The following is a 23,707-nucleotide window of genomic DNA, read 5'->3' on the forward strand; positions in this document are numbered from 1 at the left end:
GAGGCACAGAGAGGGAAGTCCACTTCTTCAAGGCCTCACGGTAAGTGGCGGGACGGAGATTCTCACCAAGTTCTGCCTCACTCCGGAAACTGCTGCCCTGGGCCCTCCAAAGCCCGTCAGCCTGCCCCTCCCCGGTGCATATTTATTCCCCCCTAGGCTGAGCGGTGCTGGAGGTACCACTTCTTCCTGCTTCCCAAACCTCCAGCTCCAGACCCGCTCTTCCGTGATCTGTACCTCGAGGTGGTGAGCTGGCCGCTTGTTCTTTTCACACATCCTTGCCTTTCATGTTTCCAGTCCTGGCCTTGCTCTAAACCCACCACTTCCCCTGTGCTGTGGGGCAGGGCAGCTCCGGGCAAGGGGGGCATGAAGGATGCAAGCAGCCTAGACAGCCTACCTACAGAGGGAGACGGAAACCAAGTCAGAGCATCGCTACATGTCAGAGGGGCCTTGGGTTCTCAAATAGGAGCAACAAAGAGCTACTCTGAAAGCAAAAAGGAATTAATTGAAACAGCGGCAACCACAGAGGACTAGAGAACTAGGTTTGGAAAACCAGAGCCGGCCACGCCTCTGCTCCCAACACAGCAGCCTCCGGAAGCGGGATCAGGAAGACGCCACTTGTAGTGTTAGTCCCTGACTCAGAGTCTAGGGCAGGATACCTGATCTGTCAAACCTGGGTCCCAGGCCGGTCCTGGCTGCAGCGGAGGCTTTTCTGATGGGAAGTGGGTTGAAGACCCAGCAGGGGTAACACGGCACCGTCTCCAAGCACAGGAAGGTTAGACGCCGGGCAGCACCTCCAACAAAAAACATCCACTAGTCTCACCCAGTTAAAATGTTCGCACTCCCCCTTAAATTACAGATGAGGATGCCGAGTCCTAGACAAAGTGGCCAAGGCAAATCAATTTCATCTCCTGTGCCAACACCAATCAACTGCATTCCAAATGAATGGAGTGCCGTTGGGGGATCTGGAGGCTTTGGCTGGAAGGAGGAGGGGAGCCATGGTTGTTATGCTGACCTACAGTGAGAGCCTCGTCCTACATAAGCCATTCAAACTCATGGCTGCTTGCTCTGGAAAGCCCGAGTCTATATGTCTCCTCTGGGCCACCCAGTTCGTGCAGGACTAAACATGTTAACACCATTTCCTGTACTGGGCATTCTCCCTTTGTAAGATGAGAACGTTAAAAGGTTTAGTAAGAGGCTGTAGGCGTATGGGTGTCCCCAAACCTACTGGTGGCATGAAACCCATCCAGAGGTTCTTCTGCCCCACCAAAGGCCCAAGTCACAATCTCCTAGAAACGAGGGATGAAAATCTCACAACATCTTGGTGTTTCTTAAGAAGCCAATCTTAAGTCAAACCAGTATTTGGGAACTCCAGATCCCGAAGAGAGGCCTACCTTCTACAGACAGAGAAGGTTCCATCACCTTCCCACCAGCTAATGTCTACCAGAATCGAAGGATCTTTCAGCCTCAGAAACGGCTGGAATCTCTATCGGCATCCATCACACAACTTAGACAATATTGCAATTGTCACCTCTTTACCTTCTCTATACCGTAACCAGGTTCATAAGAAGAACTCATCCTGTCCACGAGCACCTAGCAGGCTTTCAATTCATGACAACCTAGGATTATCCAAAGACACAATTACTGCCTCCACTAACACCCAGTACAAAACAGAGAAGCCTTGAAAACGGCTTTCATCTGTTTGACAGTTGCCTTAGGAAAGTGCTGAATAGGAATGCTTTCCAAAACCTGGGTCAGATCATAATTCCAAGGCACTGGACTGCCAGAAATCCTGCCTGTATTTTGCCAAAAGGCTCAAGCTGGCTCAGGGTTTTTGGAGTCCCTGTACCCGATGCTACCGAACGGCAAACCTTTCCTGTGGGACGCGCTCGACAGACAGCTAACAGGAAAAGAGCTTTGCCGCAAACATTCTCCTACGCACTTCCGTGAGCTCATTCAATGCTCATCACCTTATGTTGGTCTGTTACCTCCTTTTACACATGTAACAGACCTAGAAAGGAGGCACAGCTGGAATCTGAATCCAGGCACTCATTTTTAAGCACTACATATTTCTCAATAGACAAGATCCTCTGGGTATTTTGAATTTGGCTTTACTTACACCAACATGGGCAGTTAAGACCAAGACTTATTTAAGGAATGGCGTATGGTCCCTGGAAGCCCAGAGATTTCTGTTTGCACAAGTGATCTGCTTGGCTCCCTGCCCATGCATGCTGCCTGCCCTTCCTGGCTGAAGCCACTTAATCCCATTTGTCATGTTACCAGCCCCACACATGCCCCCAGCAGCTGTGCGCTCAGCACATAAGCCGAAGGATCCCTTCCTCTTGTGCACATGAGCCCTGCACACAGTGCTACTCTGACCTCCTATCGGATTCTAACCACTGGCTCTCTCACATCTGAATCCCCGCCAGGCTGGTCAGGACTGGCTGTCTGGAGGCCCTTCCTCTGGCCCATGCTGCCAGCAGATCCTCCTGACTCAGCAAGTACCCGAAATGAGCCACTACCATAGAAGGAACAATCTTTCCACCTTCTGTTTATGTACTGATCTCACGAGATCTCTGTAGACTGACTTCTACTCATAATGGAGGTCAACCACAGCACAACATATGGGCACAAGACCTCTGTGACCAGCAGGTACCTACAACCTTGGTGTAGGCAGACCGAACGAGAGTTAACAAAATGTAGTATAAAGGAAATACAAAAGTGACATAATTATTTAATGACACAGGAAAATAGCATGTTATGAAAAAAGCCGGTTCCAAGTTGGGGATAGAGGATGACTTCACTTCTGATAAAAAAATGTAAAAGCGTGTATACAAAACACTGGATGAGTACGTACTAAAATACTGACAGTATTTACTCCTGCTCTGGATTAAATACTCTTCCCTTTGTTTTTGTGTATTTTCTGAGACATGACTATGTCTGAAACAAAAAAGAAAAACAAGTTACCAGATGTCTTAGAGGAATAGTTATTAAAAGCCAGGAGTCCAGTGGTCAAGGTCTGAACCCCAGGGGAGCTCGAGCCATGGGGCCAAGGGGCCAAGGGGCCAGGAGTCGAGTCCAGATGCAGAATATCACTCTTCTTTTTTACTCCTGGGATGCTATTTTCATCAGGCTGTTTCTTCCACATTTGACGCTCTCAATGTGCTTATTTTATTAGGAGCCTATCACTATTACCTGGCTTAACAGCAAAATGACGCTAAGCAACTTTAGTTTCAAATTGATAAAAATCTAATAACCATTTTTATAGTTACCAGATGCACTGGAAATAAGACAAAGGAAACACGCTGGAAATCAAGAGCTCTCGTAACAAAACCCCCGCCAGACTAAACCCATCTCTGCTGCTCTGACCTCTGTTCATTTCCAATTTTCATCACAAATCTGTGTTTTGTGGATCCGAAAGGGGCTATTTTTCTCAACAAGATGCTCTCTCTGCCTCCCTGATACTCTGCAGAGTCGGAAGGGCTCACCAAAATCCAAACCACCTGAAGCAGAGCCAAGTGAGGTCTATCACCACTCTGCCTTTTCGAAAAGGTTTCTAAGTTATCAAATGGAGAACAGAAGAGTATTACACCTATACTGGTGTAAATGAGGCTCAAAGATCTGATTCCCTCTGCTCCCAACAAAGGTTGGGAGGGCTGAGGGTGCTTTATTTAAACAACAGTGTCAAATAACCCAAACTTCTCACTCTTGAAAAAAAGAAGGGCAACAGCCACAGTTTTAAAATCTGGCCTATTTAAAAATCAATGCCACCTTTGACCTAAGGTGCTTCCTAGCCACAGCAGCATTTTCAGGGGAGGTCAAGAACTATGGTTAAAGTCCAAGAAACAACCCAAAACAAACCCAAGTAAGTGGAGACAATTTTCTGCATCACTACCACCAGCACCTGTTCAGAGTATCAGGTCACTGCCTTTTACAGCAGGTTGGTACAAAATCCGTGCCGTGAAAATCCTCAGCCACCCGGAGGAAAAGGTACAAAAGGAATTATATTAAAACAGTGACAAACTTGGAGGAAAAAGAATTAAAATATTCCATCCAAAAGATCCTTTGTTTTGCCCTTGAGCAACCTAAAAAAATGAACTGTGTTTTATATCCCCAAGTAAGAGAGGTATTTCCTGGAAGCGATCAGTGCCCAGCGCTTGCAGCCCAAGTCCATGTATACTCCTGTTCGATCAGTCCCAATCCTGAAGCCACAAAAATTCCTCTGTTAGAGAAAGGGAAAAATCCGTATCAGGACGAAGCTACTGAGGAAGAGAGGAAGGCGGGTCTTCAGTGGGAGAACTGCCTGCTGTCAGATGACTTCCTGCTGATGTGTTTGAAGATTCTGGACTTCTCGACCTTCCTGGCTTTCTGGTAGCCGAATCCGCCGCCTCCTCCTCTCTTCTTAAGCTTGCCGTCATTGCTGTTCACGTCTAAAGGCGGATGTTAAGGAAATCAAGCAACGTGCAGATAACCAACTCCCACCTAACATCCACACAGAGAACGAACCAGCGTGTCCACCGCTCCTCTGCTGCCACACCCCCTCCCTGCACCATGAAAATGTCAACATAAGCCTATGTGACATTTCCAGGAAATCTGGAATGGCCCCTTGATGTGGCCTAAAATTAGCAGCTATGACTTTTAGGCCTAAGGTAATGGTCCTGTTAACTGTGTTCTCCACACAATGAAACCGAAGACAATTACTTATAAGGAGTCCAGAGGTAAATTAGCAAGTTTACAAACCACCCTCGGGGTCAAAACACAAATGACTTTCACCTCTGTTCTGACTGCATTCAGGAATGTTATAGCTGACTGAAGGAGTCCTTCCTTCCACACGATTCAGCAAGCATTCATCACGACGGACGTTCACGCACTGCCTACGATGAGGCCGGTGACCCCAAATCTTGTTGCCTCGGGAGTCCGTGCCAGAGCGTTAGCTGGCCTCACTCTAGCTGGTTGTTTCCTCTGCAGAAAACGCGATCAACCTCACAGAAGCAACTGGAGGGTTTCCTTTGCCTTTTACCCTGAGTAGCACTTAGATTTTATTTTCTTTTGCTAATCTTGCAACTTCCTTGTATGAAATACTTCAATGGCTCTAAGCGGATAAAAACTCTGAGGTCTCATCTCCTATCTTCAGCTCCAGGACATGCTGGTCTCCACAGACCTCAGATCTCATACAGGGAAGCCTCACAACCACCCAAGCCCTGCAATTTTACCCCTCTGCATTTCTCTCTGGCCTTCACTGTTGGCCAGTTAAACTCCTTTGTTTTTACAGGCCAAATCACAAGCTGTCTTGTTTTTGCAATCCCCACTGTGACAACTAATCCCGGCCTACTTTGTGCTAGCCCTGACAAGCAGCGACCAGAATGCATTCCTGGGCTTCCAGACCTCAGGCGGAGCACATACCAAACCAAGTGCTAGGCCCGAATGCCCCTGTCAACCTTCTGTCCCTTAGTTCCTGGATGAATTCCTAACAACAAAGGATACTCAGATCAACGAAAGGAGGCACCTTGAAACCAAAGGACAGAGCAACCTGAGGCAAATTTAAGTTATTAACGTTAAAGATCTGTTTGAGAGAGTGAGAATCATATGCTCGAATGTAGGACTTATATGCTTCCTGGGCTGACTTATGAAGGAAGTAGTTCTTTTCAATCAATTTTTCAAGCTGAAAAGAAAAAAGAGACATCAGTGTCAATAATAATACAAAAGCAGACTTCCTATATATTATTAGAACAAAACCACCCTATAAAAAAACACATGTTCCAAAACATCTGCTCCAAGTTTCGTAATATGTGCAAAACCAGGATGGGGGAAGAATAATGTCCAAGTTCTTGTAAGGTATGAACTGGAATGAGGCGGGGAACCCTGGAATGTGGTAACCAGCACAGAAAGAACCCTAGAAGAACACGGTTCAAACCACTGGTTTTATGGAAAAGGGGAGACTCAGAGGACAACTACCAATGAAATACTATAAAGGCAGTGCCCCGGATAAGGCTACCTCTTACCCACAAAACAGAAACAAAACACAAAGCGTACCTGAGACTGAATGTCAGAAATTTTGGACCAGGAAAACTCAAATTCACTTAATGGAACCTAGAAAACAAAAGCATGAAGATTAGTCAACCAGGGTAGATCAACGTTGAGACTTTCAGACCAATGAGCAGTGCCAAGTGTCCCACGAAGAACCGGGAAAAGCCGGAGCCAATGCAGCTGAAAAGGAACTGAAGAGAAGGACGGACAACCAGGCCTGTGCAGCAACCTCACCACAGCTGTTCTTCTGGTCTCCCGAAGCCAATGGGAAAGTCTTATCTTCCCTCTGCTAACTTCACATGAACTGTGCTGGGGAACCTTCCTGAAAAAAAGTCAAGGAACTGGACAGGGACAGTGGATCCATGAAGCCCTTTTCTACTTAAGGATCTCTGGACGCCCCACGAGGCAGCCCGATGTTTCCAGTCAAAAGGACCGCTGGCTCCTCCCTCCGCGTCGGGAGAGCTGTCCTGGCTGCACGCTGTCCTTTGTGATGGCCGGAGGTCGTGATGACCACAAACTCCTACAGGAAGGATCTCTCACCAGCCGTCACTTACCAGATAACTGCAAAAATGGCAGACCTCCGAGAGTGCTAGAAAAATAGCTGCCCCGGTCCCACCCCGAGCCTGCAATCTTGCAGGGAGCACAGGTAAAGGATAAAACAGCTGGGTGAGCACAGGTGCTGTGGAACACGAAGGCCAGGAGATCAGGGACGGCTTCCCAGAAGACAGCACAGCTCGCTGAAACCAGAGGCATTCTAGAGATCCAGGCAAAGAGCATTCCAGAGAAAAGGTGCAAGGGCCATTTCTGGAAACTGCACGTACGTGCAGGGTAGAGGAAAATCCACCTGGCAGGACTGTGCCAAGGGGGGGCCAAATGTCAGGAGAAGGCCTGACTGGTGTGCACAAGACTGAGCAAAAAAGAGGCCATTCGGGATTCTAATGAATTCAGGTTTGGTGGATGGAATGAGGCCAGAGCCAGATTAGGGTGTGTTGCAGCTCAGGGTGACTGAACACTGTATAGCGAAAATAAAAACCGCTTTTCAAAGCAGAAGGAAGAAAGGCAACCAGCAGCAGCCACGACAGAGGGAGGGGAAGAAGGACAGTGTTTAGGGATGAAGTTGTTGTTTTAGTGGGAGACCGGAGATGGTCACAGGAGAGACTGGAGGTAAAACAGAGTCGACGAATAGATGACAGGAGGAGGAGGAAGAGGCAAGAGTGAATGGAGTCTGGGTGAAAACGACGCTACGGCAGGGCGGCAGGTGGAGGCGACAGGTGTGACGCAGCTCAGAAGGGGCAGAGGTGGTTTCAAACAGGGCCCTAGGCAAAGGGATGGCGCCAGGAGACACGACAAGCACGGTGGATCAACAGAGGCCCAGGGCTGTGCCTGTTTCAGGCCAGCCCCGCATCACGGTCACCTATCCAACTGCTCTAGCTGTTCCCACAGCAGCAGTGACTCCCGACACCTGAGACCCATCCAGAAATGGTGCTTAAGGCCATGGGCACTGGCACACAGCTCCTACCAAGAGGGATCTGTTCCCAGCTTAAGATTTTCCAAACTGGTATCTTTACCTTGGATTGCCTCAAGTAACGAAGGAAACCCAATTCTTCAGGGCGCAAAATGAGCAAGGCCTGCCCTCTTCCGTTCAGGCCTCTGGCTGTTCTTCCCACACGATGAATATATTCCTGTGGTGGAGAGAGAAGAACCTGAATTAATACACCAACTTCCACGGGAACTTGTTTTTCCAGGACCTGCACGTGGTGGACAGAAGCATGTCAGCACATCTGGATGAAAAGGTGCTCCTCCCCTGGGACCGTGCCGCACGCCCCTTCCCCATGTCCCCGGCTCCCGCATGCACCATCACCAGAGAGCTAACAGGGCAATGACTGAGGCCGACACTCACTGGTCACTGGACATGATATTCACGTGAACTCTATGATCTAAGAAAAAATGACTATTTTAATTTTTTCAAAATACTTATTTTTGAGAGAGACAGAGCGTGAGCAGAGGAGGGGCAGAGAGAGAGGGAGACACAGAATCCGAAACAGGCTCCAGACTGTCAGCACAGAGCCTGACGCGGGGCTCCAACTCCCGAGCAGCGAGATCATGACCTGAACCAAAGTCAGACCCTTGACCAACTGAGCCACCCAGGTGCCCCCAAAAATGACTATTAATACTAAGTGTGCTTAATCTTCAAAATAACTTTTTGAACATGTTTTGATGCTACATGACGATTTACGTAATCTATCTCTTGTTGAAAGTATTTAATAAAACTTATTTTAATATATAAGCTACAAAATCTTCTCTATTTCTGGAAGCAAATTTTATTTCCTTCTAAAACCAGTTACTGCTCTTAACAGACCATTTCAAGTACATGAATTCCTGACTTCAGTCTCACTGAGGCCTCTCAAATCTTGCACATCCACTTTGGGTCAGCAAAAGCCCTAACCACCATCAGCACCAGAGAAATACTATAGTCAGTATACAATAAAAATAAAACATGCCTTGAGGGGCGTCTCGGTGGCTCAGTCAGTTAGGTGGCCCACTCTTGGTTTCAGCTCAGGTCATCATCTCACGGTTTGTGAGTCTGAGCCGAGTTGGGCTCCACACCCACAGTGCAACACTGCTTGCAACTTTTCTCGTGTGCGTGCTCTCTCTCTGAATAAATTTTTAAAAACACATGACTGGAGTAACTAAGGGGTAAACCTCTGAATATGAAATAGTTATTTCTCAGGGAAACTGGGATGTTTATTCTTTAATGTACAGCCATTGTGGAGAAGCTCTGAGGATGCCAGTTACCTTGGGGTCATCTGGAGGGTCATACTGCACAATCCAGTCGACTTCAGGGATATCCAGCCCTCTAGCCGCCACATCTGTACACAACAGTATCCCTGAATCTGCATTGCAGAACTGGAAGAACGTGGTTGTACGCTTATTCTGCTTCTGCCTTCCCTAGAATCGAATCAAAACATCCATTAGAGCTGGAAACTTGAGGTCATTTTTGGGAGGTCTGGAGGTACAACCCCCAAGCTGTGGAACTATTAACCTACATTTCAATTTCACTCTCTGGCCTGTATCCTATTTCCCTAAGTGGATGGTATCCCACAATCCATATAACTTGGTAAGTGCAACTGTGCTAAATAAACTCATGATAATCACTTACGTGAATGGCCAAGACAGGCAAATCAATGTAGTTCAGCAACTCGTAGTGGTATTTCACGGACATACAGGATGAAAAGAAGACCATCAGTTTCTTCTTCCGGTTCTTCTTAAGGAATGTAAACAGGAGGAGGAATCTCTTTTCGGAGGGACAAACAACATATCCCTAGAAGTGGTCCAAGTGAACAGGTAAAAATATTCAGATGCTTGCGGCTTTATGAACCAATACGATTTGAGGGAGAGCACATATACACATCACATACTGCACCGTCATGCCTTACCCACAGCAATTACTATCTTCATTACAACAGAGCATTCCTAAAATGAGACTAATTTTAGTTCTTTTGGCTCCTTTTACTGGGTGCAATCACTAGATACTAAATGCTTCTCATATTTCTGAGATTGCAGACTTCTGCTTACCAACAGTTCGTGCAATCATGATACAGTAACATCTCTGCTCATTGGGAACCCTCAGAGCATATCAATGCTTCATTTTTAAAAAGATCCTTAAAAGCAGGATCTCAAATAACCATAGCCTAAGTGCACTGTCCTAAACAACATAACAAGGCTGACTGGACGTATTTCTTAAAATACACAGCCAATGAAAAGACCTTAAGCTAGATTATTTGAAATATTTTATTCATCAAATGACTCAATCTTAAGGTTCTATTTTTTTTTAATTAAAAAAATTTTTTTTACTATTTATTTTTGAGACAGAGACAAAGCATGAGTGGGGGAGGGGCAGAGAGAGAAGGAGACACAGAATGGGAAGCAGGGTCCAGGCTCTGAGCTGTCAGCACAGAGCCCGACGCGGGGCTCGAACTCAGACTGTGAGATCATGACCTGAGCTGAAGTCAGACGCTTAACCAACTGAGCCATCAGTTGGGCATTTAATAAAGTGCCCCTTTATTAAAAATTTTTAATGTTTATTTATTTTTGAGAGACAGATACAGAGCGCAAGAGGAGGAGGACAGAGAGAGAGAGGGAGACACAGAATCCAGAGCAGGCTCCAGGCTCTGTGTTGTCAGCACAGAGCCAATGCGGGGCTCAAACTCATGAACTGCAAGACCATGACCTGAGCCGAAGTCGGTGGCTTTATAGAGTGAGCTGCCCAGGTGCCCCTAAGGTTCTATTTTTAATCCACCTCGTTTGGATCTGTCACCTCACTTCCAATTCTTCACAGTAGGGCTCCTGAAACCAGCCTCTCCATCTGCGAAGTCACCTTGCATCTTAGAGCAAAGTATTAAATGACAATGACTTTTTTTTAACTGCATGTGCAACTGGTGGTGATTAATGTCTCCCATGTGGCAGGCAATATTTAAGAAACAGAATAGAGAGAGCTGACCATATTATTCAGCGTTTAAGATACTTGATAGATACCAGGAGAGCCAGCAATCCAATACTCAAGTTTACTATATTTGAAGTAAAAGTTCATTAATCCATCTGCTTTTGGGATGATCCTCCAAACAATTACAAGGGCATAGAGATGAGCCGTAAATGTAAGATGTAGACAAAAAGTACCTGCTCAAGACCATCCACTGTTGCATTAGCTTTATCATCATCAACACCAACGTACAATGGCTCCTTTTTCAGAGAAATCCTTGCCAAGTCTTCAACTTTTCGAGTTTGTGTGGCGGAAAAGAGCATGGTCTGCCTGCGAGCTGAAACAGATACACGTAAATAACCCAAATGTTTCAGGGAATTTTTAGAACTGCCTCACAACTAGAAATGCTGAGGAGAACTATCAGGAATGGGACACGTGGCATCACTATAGATGTTAAGGGAATATCACGAGCAACTGTATGTCCATGAATTTGACAACTTAGATAAAATGGAGAAATGGCTAAAGCTCACTTGAGAAGAAACAGAAAACCTATATAGTTTTGTAGTACCTATTACAGACATTACAGCCAAAATCATCACGTAAAGGAAACTCTAGCCCCAAATATCAGATGAATCCTATCAAACATTTAAAGAAAAAATATTACCAATTCCTCCCAATCAATCTCTCCAGGACTTAAAGAGTTTTTACTTCCCAGTTCATTCTTTGAAGCCAGCCATTACCCTGATACCAAACCCAATGATTCGTGAGCACAGATGCAAAATTTCTGAATACAATTTTAGCAAAGATGAATGTAGCATATAAAAAGGATAATGCATCACGACCAAGCGGTGATTACTCCAGGAATGCAGGGTCAGCTTCATGTTTAAAAAATACCAATACAATTTACTTTATTAACAAATTTAAAGAAAAAACATCTAATCATTTTATTATTTTTTTAATGTTTTCAGAGAGAGAGAGAGACAGAGAGAGACACACAATGTGAGTGGGGGAGAAGCAGAGGGGGAGGGAGACACAATGCAAAGCAGGCTCCAGGCTCTGAGTATGACACAGGGCTCGAACTCACAAACCATGAGATCATGACCTGGGCTGAAGTTGGTGCTCAACCGACTGAGCCACCCAGACGCCCCAACATTTGATCATTTTGATAGCCACGGTAAAAGCATTTGATAAAATTTAACATCTATTTTTTTAACTTTATAAAAAATTTATTTTGAGGGAGAGAGAAAGCATAGCTGGGGAGGGGCAGAGAGAAGGAGAGACAATCCCAAGCAGGTTCCACGCCATCAGCGTAGAACCTGATGCAGGTCTCGAACTCAGACTATGAGATCATGACCTGAGCTGAGATTAAGAGTCAGATGCTTAACCATGTGCCAGCCAAGCGTACCATTAACATCTATTCCTTATGGTGATGTTACTGTTCTGTTTTATGCTGTTACTGCAATTTCATTTTCAATGGTTTGGAAGCCATTTTTGTGATGAAGAAATGCTCATACTGTACATTATCTGCAGCATGCCATTCTGGATTAATAAAAGTAATTTAGTATGTGCAGATAAACAGAAAAAAAAATCTCAGCAAACCAGGAACAGAAGCAATCATCTTCATCCTCCATCTGGTAAAGGGTATCTACAAAAAAATCTACAGCTAACATCATACTTAACGGTCAAAGACTGAATGCTTTCTTCTCTATGATCAAGGGTAAGACAAAAGATGTCTACTCTTGCCACTTCTACTCAGTACTGTATTGGAGGTTCTAGCCAGTGCAATCAGGCAAGAAAAAAAACTAAGAATTTTATTTACTTTTAAATTTATAGAGGGCACAATTGCTTATGTAGAAAATTTAGTGGGTAGCTTCATCTGGAGGGTCATAATGAACAATCCAATTGAATATAGTTAATTACTTTGCGAGATACAGGACCAATACACAAAAATCAACTGCATTTGTGTATACAAGCCATGAACAAGTTCAAGTTGAAATTTTAATGAAATACTCAGGGGTAAATCTAATAAAAGATGTGAAAAAAATCTATGCACTGGAAACTCAAACACTGTTGAGAGAAAATAAGGAGCAAATAAATGCAGGCAAACCTTATTAATGGGTTGAATGATTTAACAGTCTTCTACCAATGATCTGTATTTGGTACAGTATCAACCATGATCCCAGAGGTTTATGGGGTAGAAGTGGACAGACTGATTCTAAAATTTACACAGAAATGCCAAGGGGAGAATAGCCAAAAACAATTTTGAAAAAGAACAGAGTTGGGGTTAATACTACCTAGTTTCAACACTTATTAGAGAACACGGAACCCACCTACTGCTGATGCGAATGTAAAATGGTACAAGCTAAACACGCACCAGCCACCCCGCTCCCAGGGGTGTGGTGTACTCATTCAATGGAATGCATCTCAAGAATGCAAGAAAGTACTGCCACATGCAACAGCTTGGATAAATCGCAAAAGAAACCTGACAAAAGAGTTTTACCGTATGATTCCATTCATAACTCTCTAGAAAATGCAAGCTGATCTATAGTGACAAAAAGCAGATCAATGGTCACCTGGCAGAGAAGTGTGTGAGCAGCTGTTGGAAGCAGTGAGGGCATTCCTTCTGAAGGGGGGGGGAGGGATTATTACTAAGGCACACAGAGGACTTTTGTCCGTTATGGAGATGTTCACTGTAGCGATTGTGGTGATGGTTTCATAGGTGTAAACATGTCAAAACTCACCAAACTGAATCCTTAAAATATGTACAGACTGTATCAATTATACTTCAATAAAGCATTAAAAAACAAACCATGATAAATGGAATCACGGCCTTATTACAGATATAAGGAGTTTTAAATGTTACAAATACTATAACCGAGGTATGTGACACGTTTGTGGCTACCTGGGAGATGTTCGGTTGGGTGAGAAAAAGAGATGGGGTGGTGGGGGCAGACGGGAGTGAGAAATACCTCAGAACTGTCTAACTTACGTTATAATCTCTAAAATGGCAAAACCACCGTATTAAGTTACTGCTAAGTCTGACGCTTGTCCTGTAAACTATCTCTCCTCAGCACAACGACTGCACTTGGCTGTATTAAAATTCTGGCATTAGGAGGAACCCTCTCTTGCTCCCAACAACTACTTTGCAAACCCTCGCAGATATTACTGACTTACTTGGCAGAAGTTTAATAATTTGTTTTAATTCCTCTTCAAACCCAACATCCAAGATACGATCAGCCTCATCAATAACCAGACACTGGAGATTTTTATACATAAACCCCGGGGTGTTCTACCAAGACAAAGGCAAAGAAAAACGCATTAGCCGTGAGGTTTATGTTTCACACAAGACAATGAGACAGGCGCCTCATCATAGTGTTGTCTCACCTGCATATGGTCCAGGAGACGGCCTGGTGTGGCCACAATGATGTTGATCCCATTACCAAGTTTCTGTGCTTCAGCGGATCTGTTGCTGCCACCCATTATCAATCCGTATGTGTGAACGTGGTGTGTCATCAGCTCCTTGAGAACGCCAAAAGTCTGCATGGCTAGTTCCCTAGTAGGTGAGAGAATAAGAACGCCTGTTCCTAAAAAGCAAAAAACCATATACGGTAAAAGTCGTACTGGAGGTACTGCCAGTAGTCAGTAACAATTATGATAAACTTCCAGTTAGATATTGGCAAAAACGATCAGATCAGAGACTCACCATTCCTAGGCATGAACTTTAACTTAACAATGAGTTCAACTGCAGGAATGAGAAATGCCAGAGTTTTACCACTGCCTGTTTTTGCAGCTGCTAGAAGATCCCTAAATATTAAAAACGGAAAGAGAGAGATATTTAGTCTCCCTATTGAATACCTCCCACGTACCATCACATTTTAGGCATTAAAGCTAGAACGTGAATAAGAAAAATAAAGTCTCTAGTTTCTTTATCACCAAAATCAATCACAAGTTAAATACCTGGGAAATAAGATTTGTGCTATAAAACAGAAATGAACTCTTTTTTTTTTTCAAACACCAGTAACTTAGACTTTAATGAAGCGTGGATGTATCAACCCAACACAGTGCAAAATCCACAGAACATACTGGCATTTTCTTTCCAAACTACTAGCACTAAAATAGACAGCAACGCCCAAACATCAATCAATGTTAATCATACCTGCCTTCCAGAAGTGGTCGGATACTTTTATGCTGAATTTCAGTCATGTTTGTAAAACCCATTTCTTTTATTGCCCTCAGAGTGTTCTCACTGACAAGATCAGTAAGAGAAGCAAATGAAGTGTCCTCAAAAGCTCCTAAGCAAAAGACATTTTATCATTAGTAAATTTATCTTTTTAAGTAGTTAACAGTGCTACAGTTACATAATCAGTTTTGCTGTTTGAAGACATTTCTGGGTGGGAATCAAGCTTGGAAGAGCTTCTTCTAGTGAAAAAGACTAAACCCCAACCACTACTGTGTAATACTAAGACAGAGACCCTTACTTTTGAAGTTTCTCCACTGCTGATGGCTGTGTGAAGTCCAGAAGCCACATCCTAACAACAGTAAAGGATGGAGGGGGGATGTAACTGAGAGACTTGTATGAAACGAAAATGCCAAGGATGGCGGTGGTTCAGAGGAAAATGAAATGTTTAAACAATCTGAAATAAAACGTGAAGGCATCCAGCATAACAAAAATGGAGTGGAAAGTCAGTCAAAAGAGCTGTTAATCTCATTCCAAAAGGACAACTGAGAAGGTCAGCTATAGCCACACGCCATTTAGACTGAACCCACATGCCGAACGTGCAGTGGTGCTTCAGCAGGGGAAGGCATGGCATCAAAATCACCTGGAGTGCTCCCACCCCATACGTGCCCCTGCTTATTAGCCAGGTGCTGTTCAACCTTGCCACTGCTGACATTTTGGGCTGAGTAACACTTTGTCCTGAGAGGCTGTCCTCTGCATTATTGGATGTTCTGCAGCCTCCCTGACCTCTAGCCACTAAATGCCAGTAGCCTGTCTCCAGTTCTGAAAACCAAATGTGTTGATAGTCAACCTTGACGGTGTGCCTGGGACGGAGGAGGTTTATGGGATGCAGGACCTCGAATGCTACAACTGGTCAAGTTCTGGGTAAACCGGCACGGCCTGGTCACTGCCCTGGTTGAGAACCACTGCCATCATCTTTGCAATTTTGATTAAGCCAGCCTGGGGTTAGGCTTCAACATTTTAACAACTAAAAAACCCAAACCAAACAACTCAAGTAACCCCTAGACACTTCTGGTTTGGAGCAAGCGATTCTAGTCTCAACTCTCGACCTTCTAAAGAAAACAGAGGCCAGAGGACATTATGCTGGCAAAAGGCCGACAATAACACAACTCTCATCCTTCCTTATTTGTAACTGGGCAGGTAGCAAACCTGTGATCGCCAGACTTCTGGGCCAATGGCTTTCCTACTGCAAAATGGAATGAGCTTTAGAAAACAACAAACCAGGGGTGCCTGGGTGGTTCAGTCAGTTAAGCATCTGACTTCGGCTCAGGTCATGATCTCCCGGTCCAGGAGTTCGAGCCCCGCCCCGGGCTCTGTGCTAACAGCTCAGAGCCTCGAGCCTGCTTCGTATTCTGTGTCTCCCTCTCTCTCTCTGCCCCTCCTCTGGTTGCACTCTGTCTCTCTCTCTCAAAAATAAATAAAACATTTAAAACAAACAAACAAACAAAAAACCAAAGGAACAAAAAACCCCAGAAGCTGTTTCTGTGCACATCAAAATATTTAGTGTCAGGAATGCAAGTAAACGAAGAACTAAGGCACACAGTGTGCAAGATAAAGCAGTAGCTGGCTGACAAGTATTTCTTGTCAATACTCACTTTTTCTAGGTAAATTAAAAGTCACAATTGAAATTTCAAATGCTCTAATTCAGAAAGGCATGGCATTTTTCAGGTCTCTCTGGACATCTGTGAAGTTACCTGTCAGTCCCAGGGGTAGGCTGGGCACCTCAGCGTCTTCTTCCTGATCATCCGGCTTCTCCACATGGTTTTCTGTCTCTTCAGGCGCTTGTACATCTTCCTCAGACTCCCCCTTGTCTTCGGTTTTTGCTTTTTTGGTATCTTTGGTTATAAAGGATAACCCCCCCCCCCCCCCGGAATTTTTGTTAAAAATAGCAAATAGGATCACAAAATAAAAAGACATGTAATGCAAAGAGACATGTTCTTGAAAGCTTAATACATTTCCAGTTTTAATTCGCTAAGAATGTCTCTCCTTCATGATTTTCTTTGATTTAAAAACACAGGGGACAATGCAGATTTTCCAACAAAACTATTTTTTAGGCTGGGGCGCCGGGGTGGCTCAGTCGGTTGAGCGTCCAACTTCGGCTCAGGCCATGATCTCGCGGTTCATGGGTTTGAGCCCCACGTCAGTCTCTGTGCTAACAGCTTAGAGCCTGGAACCTGCTTCAGATTCTGTGTCTCCTCTATCTACACTTCCCCACTTGTGTTCTGTCTCTCCCTGTCTCTCAAAAATAAATAAATGTAAAAAAATAAAAAAAAAATAAAAAAATAAAAAATCCCCCACTTTTAGGCCTATTACAGCACCTTAAATGACCAAGACATTTTTGACAAGTTGAACAACTCAAGTATATTAATCACATCAAGTTCCATATATTTCACTGAGGGAAATAAGGGCTGTGATTAATGTTTCGTTATTTCAAACGCTTTTAAAAGCCCTTATTTCTCCTTATGCCATTAAACAGAAATCTTCTATAAAAGCTAACTTTGGCTTAAAGACGAGCAGAAACCCCAAAGGTTCTTCAGGTTACTACAGTGCAGAGCAAGAACAATCCACTTAGTTGGGGGACAGAAACTGGCAGCTCCTTGAAATGAAGTGGCCAAGGGAAGAAGGGTTAAAGCCTACTGGCATTTCACTTCTACATACACCTTTCATATAGGGTCCCCAACTACCCCTCCAGCCTTACCCCCCATCACACTCTTCAATGGTCCACTCGGGTCAAATGGGTTAACTACCATGCTGGGCTTTTACAAATGTACAGTAGCTAGTTATGCTAGTTAGAACAGAATTGACCTGGACCAGAACTCAGGACGTTTTGTGGTCCAGGACTGGCCTCTTCCTTGCACCTGACCACCACCCTTCTGGGAAATGGTCAACCCATGGGCAGTGTGAGGACAGGTACGCCATGTCTGGAAAACCACACAACTCCTTTCTAAAGCTATCTTCTTTTTAACATTTATTCATTTTTGAGAGACAGAATGTGAGCACAGGAGGGGCAGAGAGAGAGAGAGAGAGAGAGAGACAGATTCTGAAGCAGGCTCCAGGCTCTGAGCTGTCAGCCCAGAGCCTGAGTGGGGCTTGAACCCACAAACCGTGAGATCGTGACCTGAGGTGAAGTTGGATGCTTCACCAATCAAGCCACCCAGGCATCCCTGCTCTTGTCACCTTTAAATAAGACACTTGTCCGATGCTGTAATTCCAAATTTTATTTTTGGGTAACTGTTTTAAGAATTTTTATTCACAAACTCATTTTTTAAAAAAATGTTAACGTTTACTTATTTTTGGGGGGAGAGAGAGAGAGAGAGCAGACAGAGGGAGACACAGAATCTGAAGCAGGCTCCAAGCTCTGAGCTGTCAGCACAGAGCCCGATGCAGGGCTCGAACCTACAAACTGTGAGATCATGACCTGAGCTCAAGTTGGACGCTTAACCGACTGAGCCACCCAAGTGCCCCTATAAAGCTCCTTTCTAAAGCTCCTTTACTTCAGGGATGTCTGGGTGGCTCAGTCGGTTAAATGTCTGACTCTTGATTTTGGCTCTGGTCATGATCTCATGGTTTGTCAGATCAAGCCCTGCATTGACAGCAGTGAGGGTGCTTGGGATTCTCTCTCTGCACTCCTTCACTCATCACACTCTCTTCTTTCTCTCTCTCAAAATAAATAAACTTAAAAAAATAAATGAAACCTTTATTTCAGTTAAGATAGATGAACAGAATGTTCTCACCCAGTGCTGACAAAACTTTTTCTATAAAGACCCAGAGAGTAAAGATTTTTGGTTTTGCATGCCCTATGGTTTCGGTCACCATAGAAACGAAGTAAACAAATGGGAATGGCAATGTTCCAATAAAGCTTTATTTCCAAAAGTAGGCAGAAGACTGAATAGCTTTCTGACACCTGTTATAGTCTCCCTTGAAATCTCTGCTTGCTCATATCTCAATTAAAATGCCTATTCTTCAGGGTACCTGGGTGGCTCAGTCGGTTAAGCATCTGACTTCGACTCAGGTCATGATCCCATGGGTTATGAGTTTCAGCCTCAAGCTGGGCTCCTACTTCAGATTCTGTGTCTCTGACTGTCTTCCCCTCTCCTGCTCATGCTGTCTCTCTCTCAAAAATAAACGTTAAAAAAAAAAAAAAAAAGCCTATTCTTCATGTAAGCTTATTCAAATATAATCACCTTCTAAGAGAAATTGGCCTCCCCTTTATCCTGGCCATTCCACTCACTTCGAAATTAACGTGCCATTTATATAGAAGTTACCTGCTGGTTTGATACATTCTGCATATCCAAAATGTCAGGAAGTCTCCTTTCAAGAGGAGGAATTTATGATAGAAAAAAACCTGACAGAAAAATTCTTATTTTAAAAGAATCATCAGTGCAAAGTCCATTGATAATAAAGGCCCAAGATAGTGTGTACTAGCCCAGATTTCTTAGTGTAATTCCACAATCCTGTTTGCAGATAGGTAATAAACCTAAAATACCATGCCCTAATATGGTCTGTTTAAAAGCCCAGCCAACTGTCAAAATGAGCAAGTTTCTAGAATTCAAGGAAGGCTTGTATTTAAGCGCAAGGTTTTCTTCAGTGGTAAGGGAATGTAAAAGCACACCACTTTCCAGTAATAAAAATAAAAACGTCATCCCCCGCACACTATTTCCTTTTGCTACCAGGTTAGCTTCTGGTATGCTAGTGAGTATGGGGATTCTTGCATGGTGTAGGAATATAGTAATAATAACAGAACAAAGGTACAATGGTGACCGTGCAAACTATATGGATGCCTGAAATTGAAAGAAACTGAAGTACTCACCAGGCCCAGCATCACCCACTATTTTCCTCTTTTTCTTCTTCTTTTTCTTTTTTGATTCTGAGTTGGGAGGCTGTGTGGCTGCTTCTCCATTGATTATTACGGTAGATTTCTTTTTTTTTTTTTTTTTAACTTGCACGTTTTCCACTGTTTCTTTAGCCATCTCTCCATTCCGGGCTTCTGACAAGTCCACATTCACAGACCGTTTTAGAGATTTTTTAACCTTCCCACTTCCCACTGTTTCCTCAGACAGTTTCTGATAGGCTCCATTCTGCGTTTCTGAGAGGCTCACATCTGAGGCCCCTGTTTAAAAAGGGGAGGCTTCCTTAAAAATGTTGGAATTGTAAGTAAGAAACTCCACGGTGTCCATGACTGAAATGGTTTAGCTTTCATTTCCCTTTCGCGTACACTATTAAAACCACTTATAATTTATGGCGTTCTACAATAGAACAATTTCCTTTAATGAAAAATGCTGGAAGAGGGAAAGCTACATTGATTTCTTAACTTCAAAAAAACCCCACATCTCTGTCCTTAAGGAGTTAAGAATCTAGGACAGCAAAACTTCAATGAGGTTAAAGATTTAAACGGATGGGGTCAGCAACTGTAGTTACAAACACACATTTTAATGTCAGATAAATATATGGCTAATGGATGTACCAGAAAACACTAACAGCTATTCACACAACTACTGCTTCTCATATAACTTTAAAACATTCAACTTTAACTCTCCTAGGTAGCAGTGAATTGAAAATTCTGTTAATAGGACCACTTACTTATCATATATAAATGCCTGGGGATGCCTTTTAAAAAGTTTCCCTGTTTACATACAATAAAAAAATAACATGGCCTTTTATACTTTAATTGTTACCTTTAAATACCAAGAAACAGTAGAGCTGTATTATTCTGTATGAATCAGAAACACAAGGGAACTTCAAACCATGATTTCTAAAACCCACAAACCTGTCCTCTTCTACTCTCTGCTGAAATCCAAGCAGAGTAAGGAACCACCCACCGCCTGGGATTGATAGGTTATACAGGACCCAACATTGCCCTGGGGGTGGGGGAGTTGATAAGTTATAAAGTTATATATGATCCAAAAAAGGTTACTCTAACTTCAAGATTTGTGGTTCATTGTTAGGAACTTAGGCCTGCAAATGAAGAGGGGAAGAAAAGTGACTGACATTCAGGTAACAGCCTTTTCAGGCAAGTCTTTACTAAGGATGCAAATACCTGGCAGCGCTTCAGGAATTCACAACCTAAAGTTAGGACAACCACTGGACACGGGCAGACGCACTTCTAGAGCTGCAAACAGGATATGCTCCAGGAGTCGAGAGTGGAGGTGGGTGGGAGAAAGCAATGTTATCAGGAAAGCTGTGATAAGACACTGACCTTGTTTTGAAGCGTTGCAGGCAGTAAACAGATGTGGAAGGAAGGTGCGTGGAGATGAGAAAGTTTCAGGAGTCTGATTCGAAATGGGGGCGGGGGGGGAGGTTGGGGATGAGGTGGGAGGCGAAGGTGGGGAGGGAGTCGGAATGAGGGAGATGTAAAACAAGCTGGTTTAGCAGGACGCCCGGCTGGAGGCCTGGGAAGGAACTCAGGCAGCCTGCTCCTGATCTGACTCTGTAAGGAAACCCTGAAGCTCAGAAAGATCCGGGGCAGGGCACGGGATGAGCGGCACCCGCGCGGGGCCAACTGGAGACCTCGCCAGGCTGCCTTTCCCTCCCGACAAGCACACGTGCTCAGGGGAGGCGGCCGCTCCACCTCCGGGCCGCAGGGGTTCTCAGGTGTGGGCCCCCGCAGCAACCGCGCCCCCTGCCCCCAGTCCCCGCGCATCTCACCCTGGAGCTTTAAGTTTCGCTGGCGCAATTTGAGGTTCCGTTTATCGATCTTCTTGCGCAGGAGTTTCATGGGTAGATGCGACATGTTGTCGGCGAAGCAACTCCTCTGCGGCGCCACAGCTCGGCTACCCGGGTTGACGTTACTTCCTCCCCGGTAGCACGTGCGCACCTCGGCGGACCGGAAATACGCCACTGGGAACGCTTGAACACTGTAGAGCGGAAAAAAAAAAAATGCATCTGGGGAGGAAGTGCTTCCGGCGCGTATGCAACCGGGAGCCAGGGGCAGCTCTCTGCAGCGCCCTCTGGAGGAGCGGAGGTCCATCCCAGGTTCATGTTGTGTCTGAGCTGGCAGAGCATTTTAGGGCCATTGCGGGTCCTGGGAGCGTTAGCTTCCACAAAGGATACTGAAGAAACAAGGACGAGCAGAGGGCCTTCTTGAGTCTCCAATTTTAGGTGCTTGTCCTCTTTGTATCCTGGACTATTTGGAAAATTGAATAAAATCTAAATACATAAATTTCGTCCATACGTTGTGAAAGAAGTTTCCAAAGTTAAGCTTTGTTAAGAGAGTCATTAAAAATAGGGTTTTGGAGGATACTGAGAAGCTGCCTTATGCATGTCTCCTGTTTCAATTCTTGGAACACCATGAACTCTTGGCTTTTGTCAACTGCAACTGGGACATAGTCTTCTACGTTGGAATGAAATAGAGATAATGTAACACTTGTTAGGTAAATTGACAATACTTAGATAGTTTAACTCTGTGGTAGTAATCATAATTCTTTGAAACAAGTTATATAACCTTGTGACTTTTGCCTTAATAAATCTGCACTCTTTCTTTGCAGTTCAAAGTCCAGACTTACAACAGTGAATTTCTAAGACCAGGTCTAGCAAATAAATCAGTATCATTAGCTCAAATCTCAGAAAACATCTGTGAGAGTTTGGGGAGGTGGCAATTAATCACACGTGCCTCTGAAATTTATTTTGTCCCTCACTGCTAGAGCCTATCTTGGTATCTATTCAGTATATGTTTACTTAACTCTTTAAAACTGTCTTGCCTGAGCTCCCCATGGCAAATGTCCCCTCCCCCAGAAGGTATTCATTAATCAATTATTTGCTCATTTAGCAATTATTTTTTGAGCATAATTATGTTAGGAGTATGAGATAGGTGTGTGCTCAGTTCTGGGAATAGAATGCTGGGTAAGATGCACACAGCTCACCTTCTTGGAATTTATGGAGTTGACATATGGAGAGAGTAGAAGATTAAACAGCCGTGGTAAACTATGCCGTAGGGGGGGGGGGGGAAGGCACATGGCAGCGCAGCACCCTCATCTGGGCATGGGGTTGGATTCCATACTCTCTGATTCCATACTCTCTGCACATATGTACTGCACTAGCAGCAGGGAACGGGGATGCTGCTTTTATTTAAGTATTATTTAAATATTTGTATTATGGATCACACTTCCCCCAACCTGTTCCTTCAATTGTATTTTGTCACCTGTGAGACCCCTTGACCCCCTGAACTTGGAATTGATCCCTTGAACTCAAGACTGACCCCGGGACCTCAGGACTGACCTCCTGAACTCAAGGCACGCCTAGAAGCTTGGGCTTAGCTTCTAGAAACTAACTAATGAACTGTTGAAACTAGAAACTAACTAATGACCTGCTGAAACGGAAAAAGAAACATTTGAGGATGACACCTGCACATATGAATTACAAAGTGACCAACAGTTAACCTCAGCCTCAGTATAGTGTTGAAATTCCCCTCCGAATAGCATCCCAATCCCTAATGAAAGGAGCCCACTTTCCCTTGTTCAGGGAGTCACGCTTTGGAAATTATCCGACAAATAAAGTAACAAACATTGTGAGGCAATCAATCACCTGGTGCAGTTTCTGTCTATAGCTCACCAAAGAGCAGACCCACTTTGGTCCAGTAACAATTTGAGATCCTTAAATCTTAGTCAAGTGTTTCTATAATAACAAGCAGATTTGTGTGTAATTTCTTTCCATTCAAATAATTTTAAAAAGTCTCACTTCACTGGGGGAAAGAAAACCGTCTATTTCACAAACTCCTTAGAATTTGAAAAAGAAATAAGTGAGCCTCTCTCTCCAGCCACCGTATTAAGACTCTTGAAGTAATTTTCCAGGAACTTTCAAATGCTACTTGCTATGGGTTAACCACTCTATAGTGTGTAGGAAGTTAAAAAGTGCTATGTTATTGTAAATAAGTGGGGATGTTGCCTTCAGATGTCTTGACTCTGGTTCTCAGGATTGTACTAAGCAGGTGGCAGGTGCTTAAGAAATGTCTTCTTTCATGAACTGATGGA

At 44.2% G+C, this 23,707-nt stretch overlaps 1 protein-coding gene across 1 annotated transcript; it reads right to left on the bottom strand.

The window, feature by feature from the left end:
* Window positions 1-2,711: 2,711 nt before the first annotated feature.
* On the bottom strand, window positions 2,712-21,557 carry DDX18 (DEAD-box helicase 18). The gene is made up of 14 exons (XM_025935290.2): window positions 21,387-21,557; window positions 19,552-19,851; window positions 16,436-16,576; window positions 14,661-14,796; window positions 14,208-14,308; window positions 13,889-14,088; window positions 13,679-13,793; window positions 10,702-10,841; window positions 9,185-9,346; window positions 8,821-8,973; window positions 7,593-7,706; window positions 6,031-6,087; window positions 5,482-5,659; window positions 2,712-4,427 (listed from the first exon to the last, which is right to left on the bottom strand). The coding sequence occupies exons 1-14, from the start codon at window positions 21,469-21,471 to the stop codon at window positions 4,285-4,287; spliced, it is 2,025 nt and encodes a 674-aa protein (XP_025791075.1). The 5' UTR covers window positions 21,472-21,557; the 3' UTR covers window positions 2,712-4,284.
* Window positions 21,558-23,707: the final 2,150 nt, after the last annotated feature.

This window comes from Puma concolor, chromosome C1, assembly GCF_028749965.1.
Source record: "Puma concolor isolate L17-30 chromosome C1, mPumCon1.1.hap2, whole genome shotgun sequence".
Taxonomy (NCBI): Eukaryota; Metazoa; Chordata; class Mammalia; order Carnivora; family Felidae; genus Puma; species Puma concolor.

Excerpts from the sequence above, each read along its gene's own strand:
- DDX18 (XM_025935290.2), bottom strand. The coding sequence starts at position 21,471 with ATGTCGCATCTACCCATGAAACTCCTGCGCAAGAAGATCGATAAACGG. Across the intron at positions 10,842-13,678 it reads AATTATTAAACTTCTGCCAA|CTCGCAGGCAGACCATGCTC; the intron begins GTAAGTCAGTAA and ends TATCTGTTTCAG. Across the intron at positions 6,088-7,592 it reads GTTACTTGAGGCAATCCAAG|GTTCCATTAAGTGAATTTGA; the intron begins GTAAAGATACCA and ends TTTGTTTTCTAG.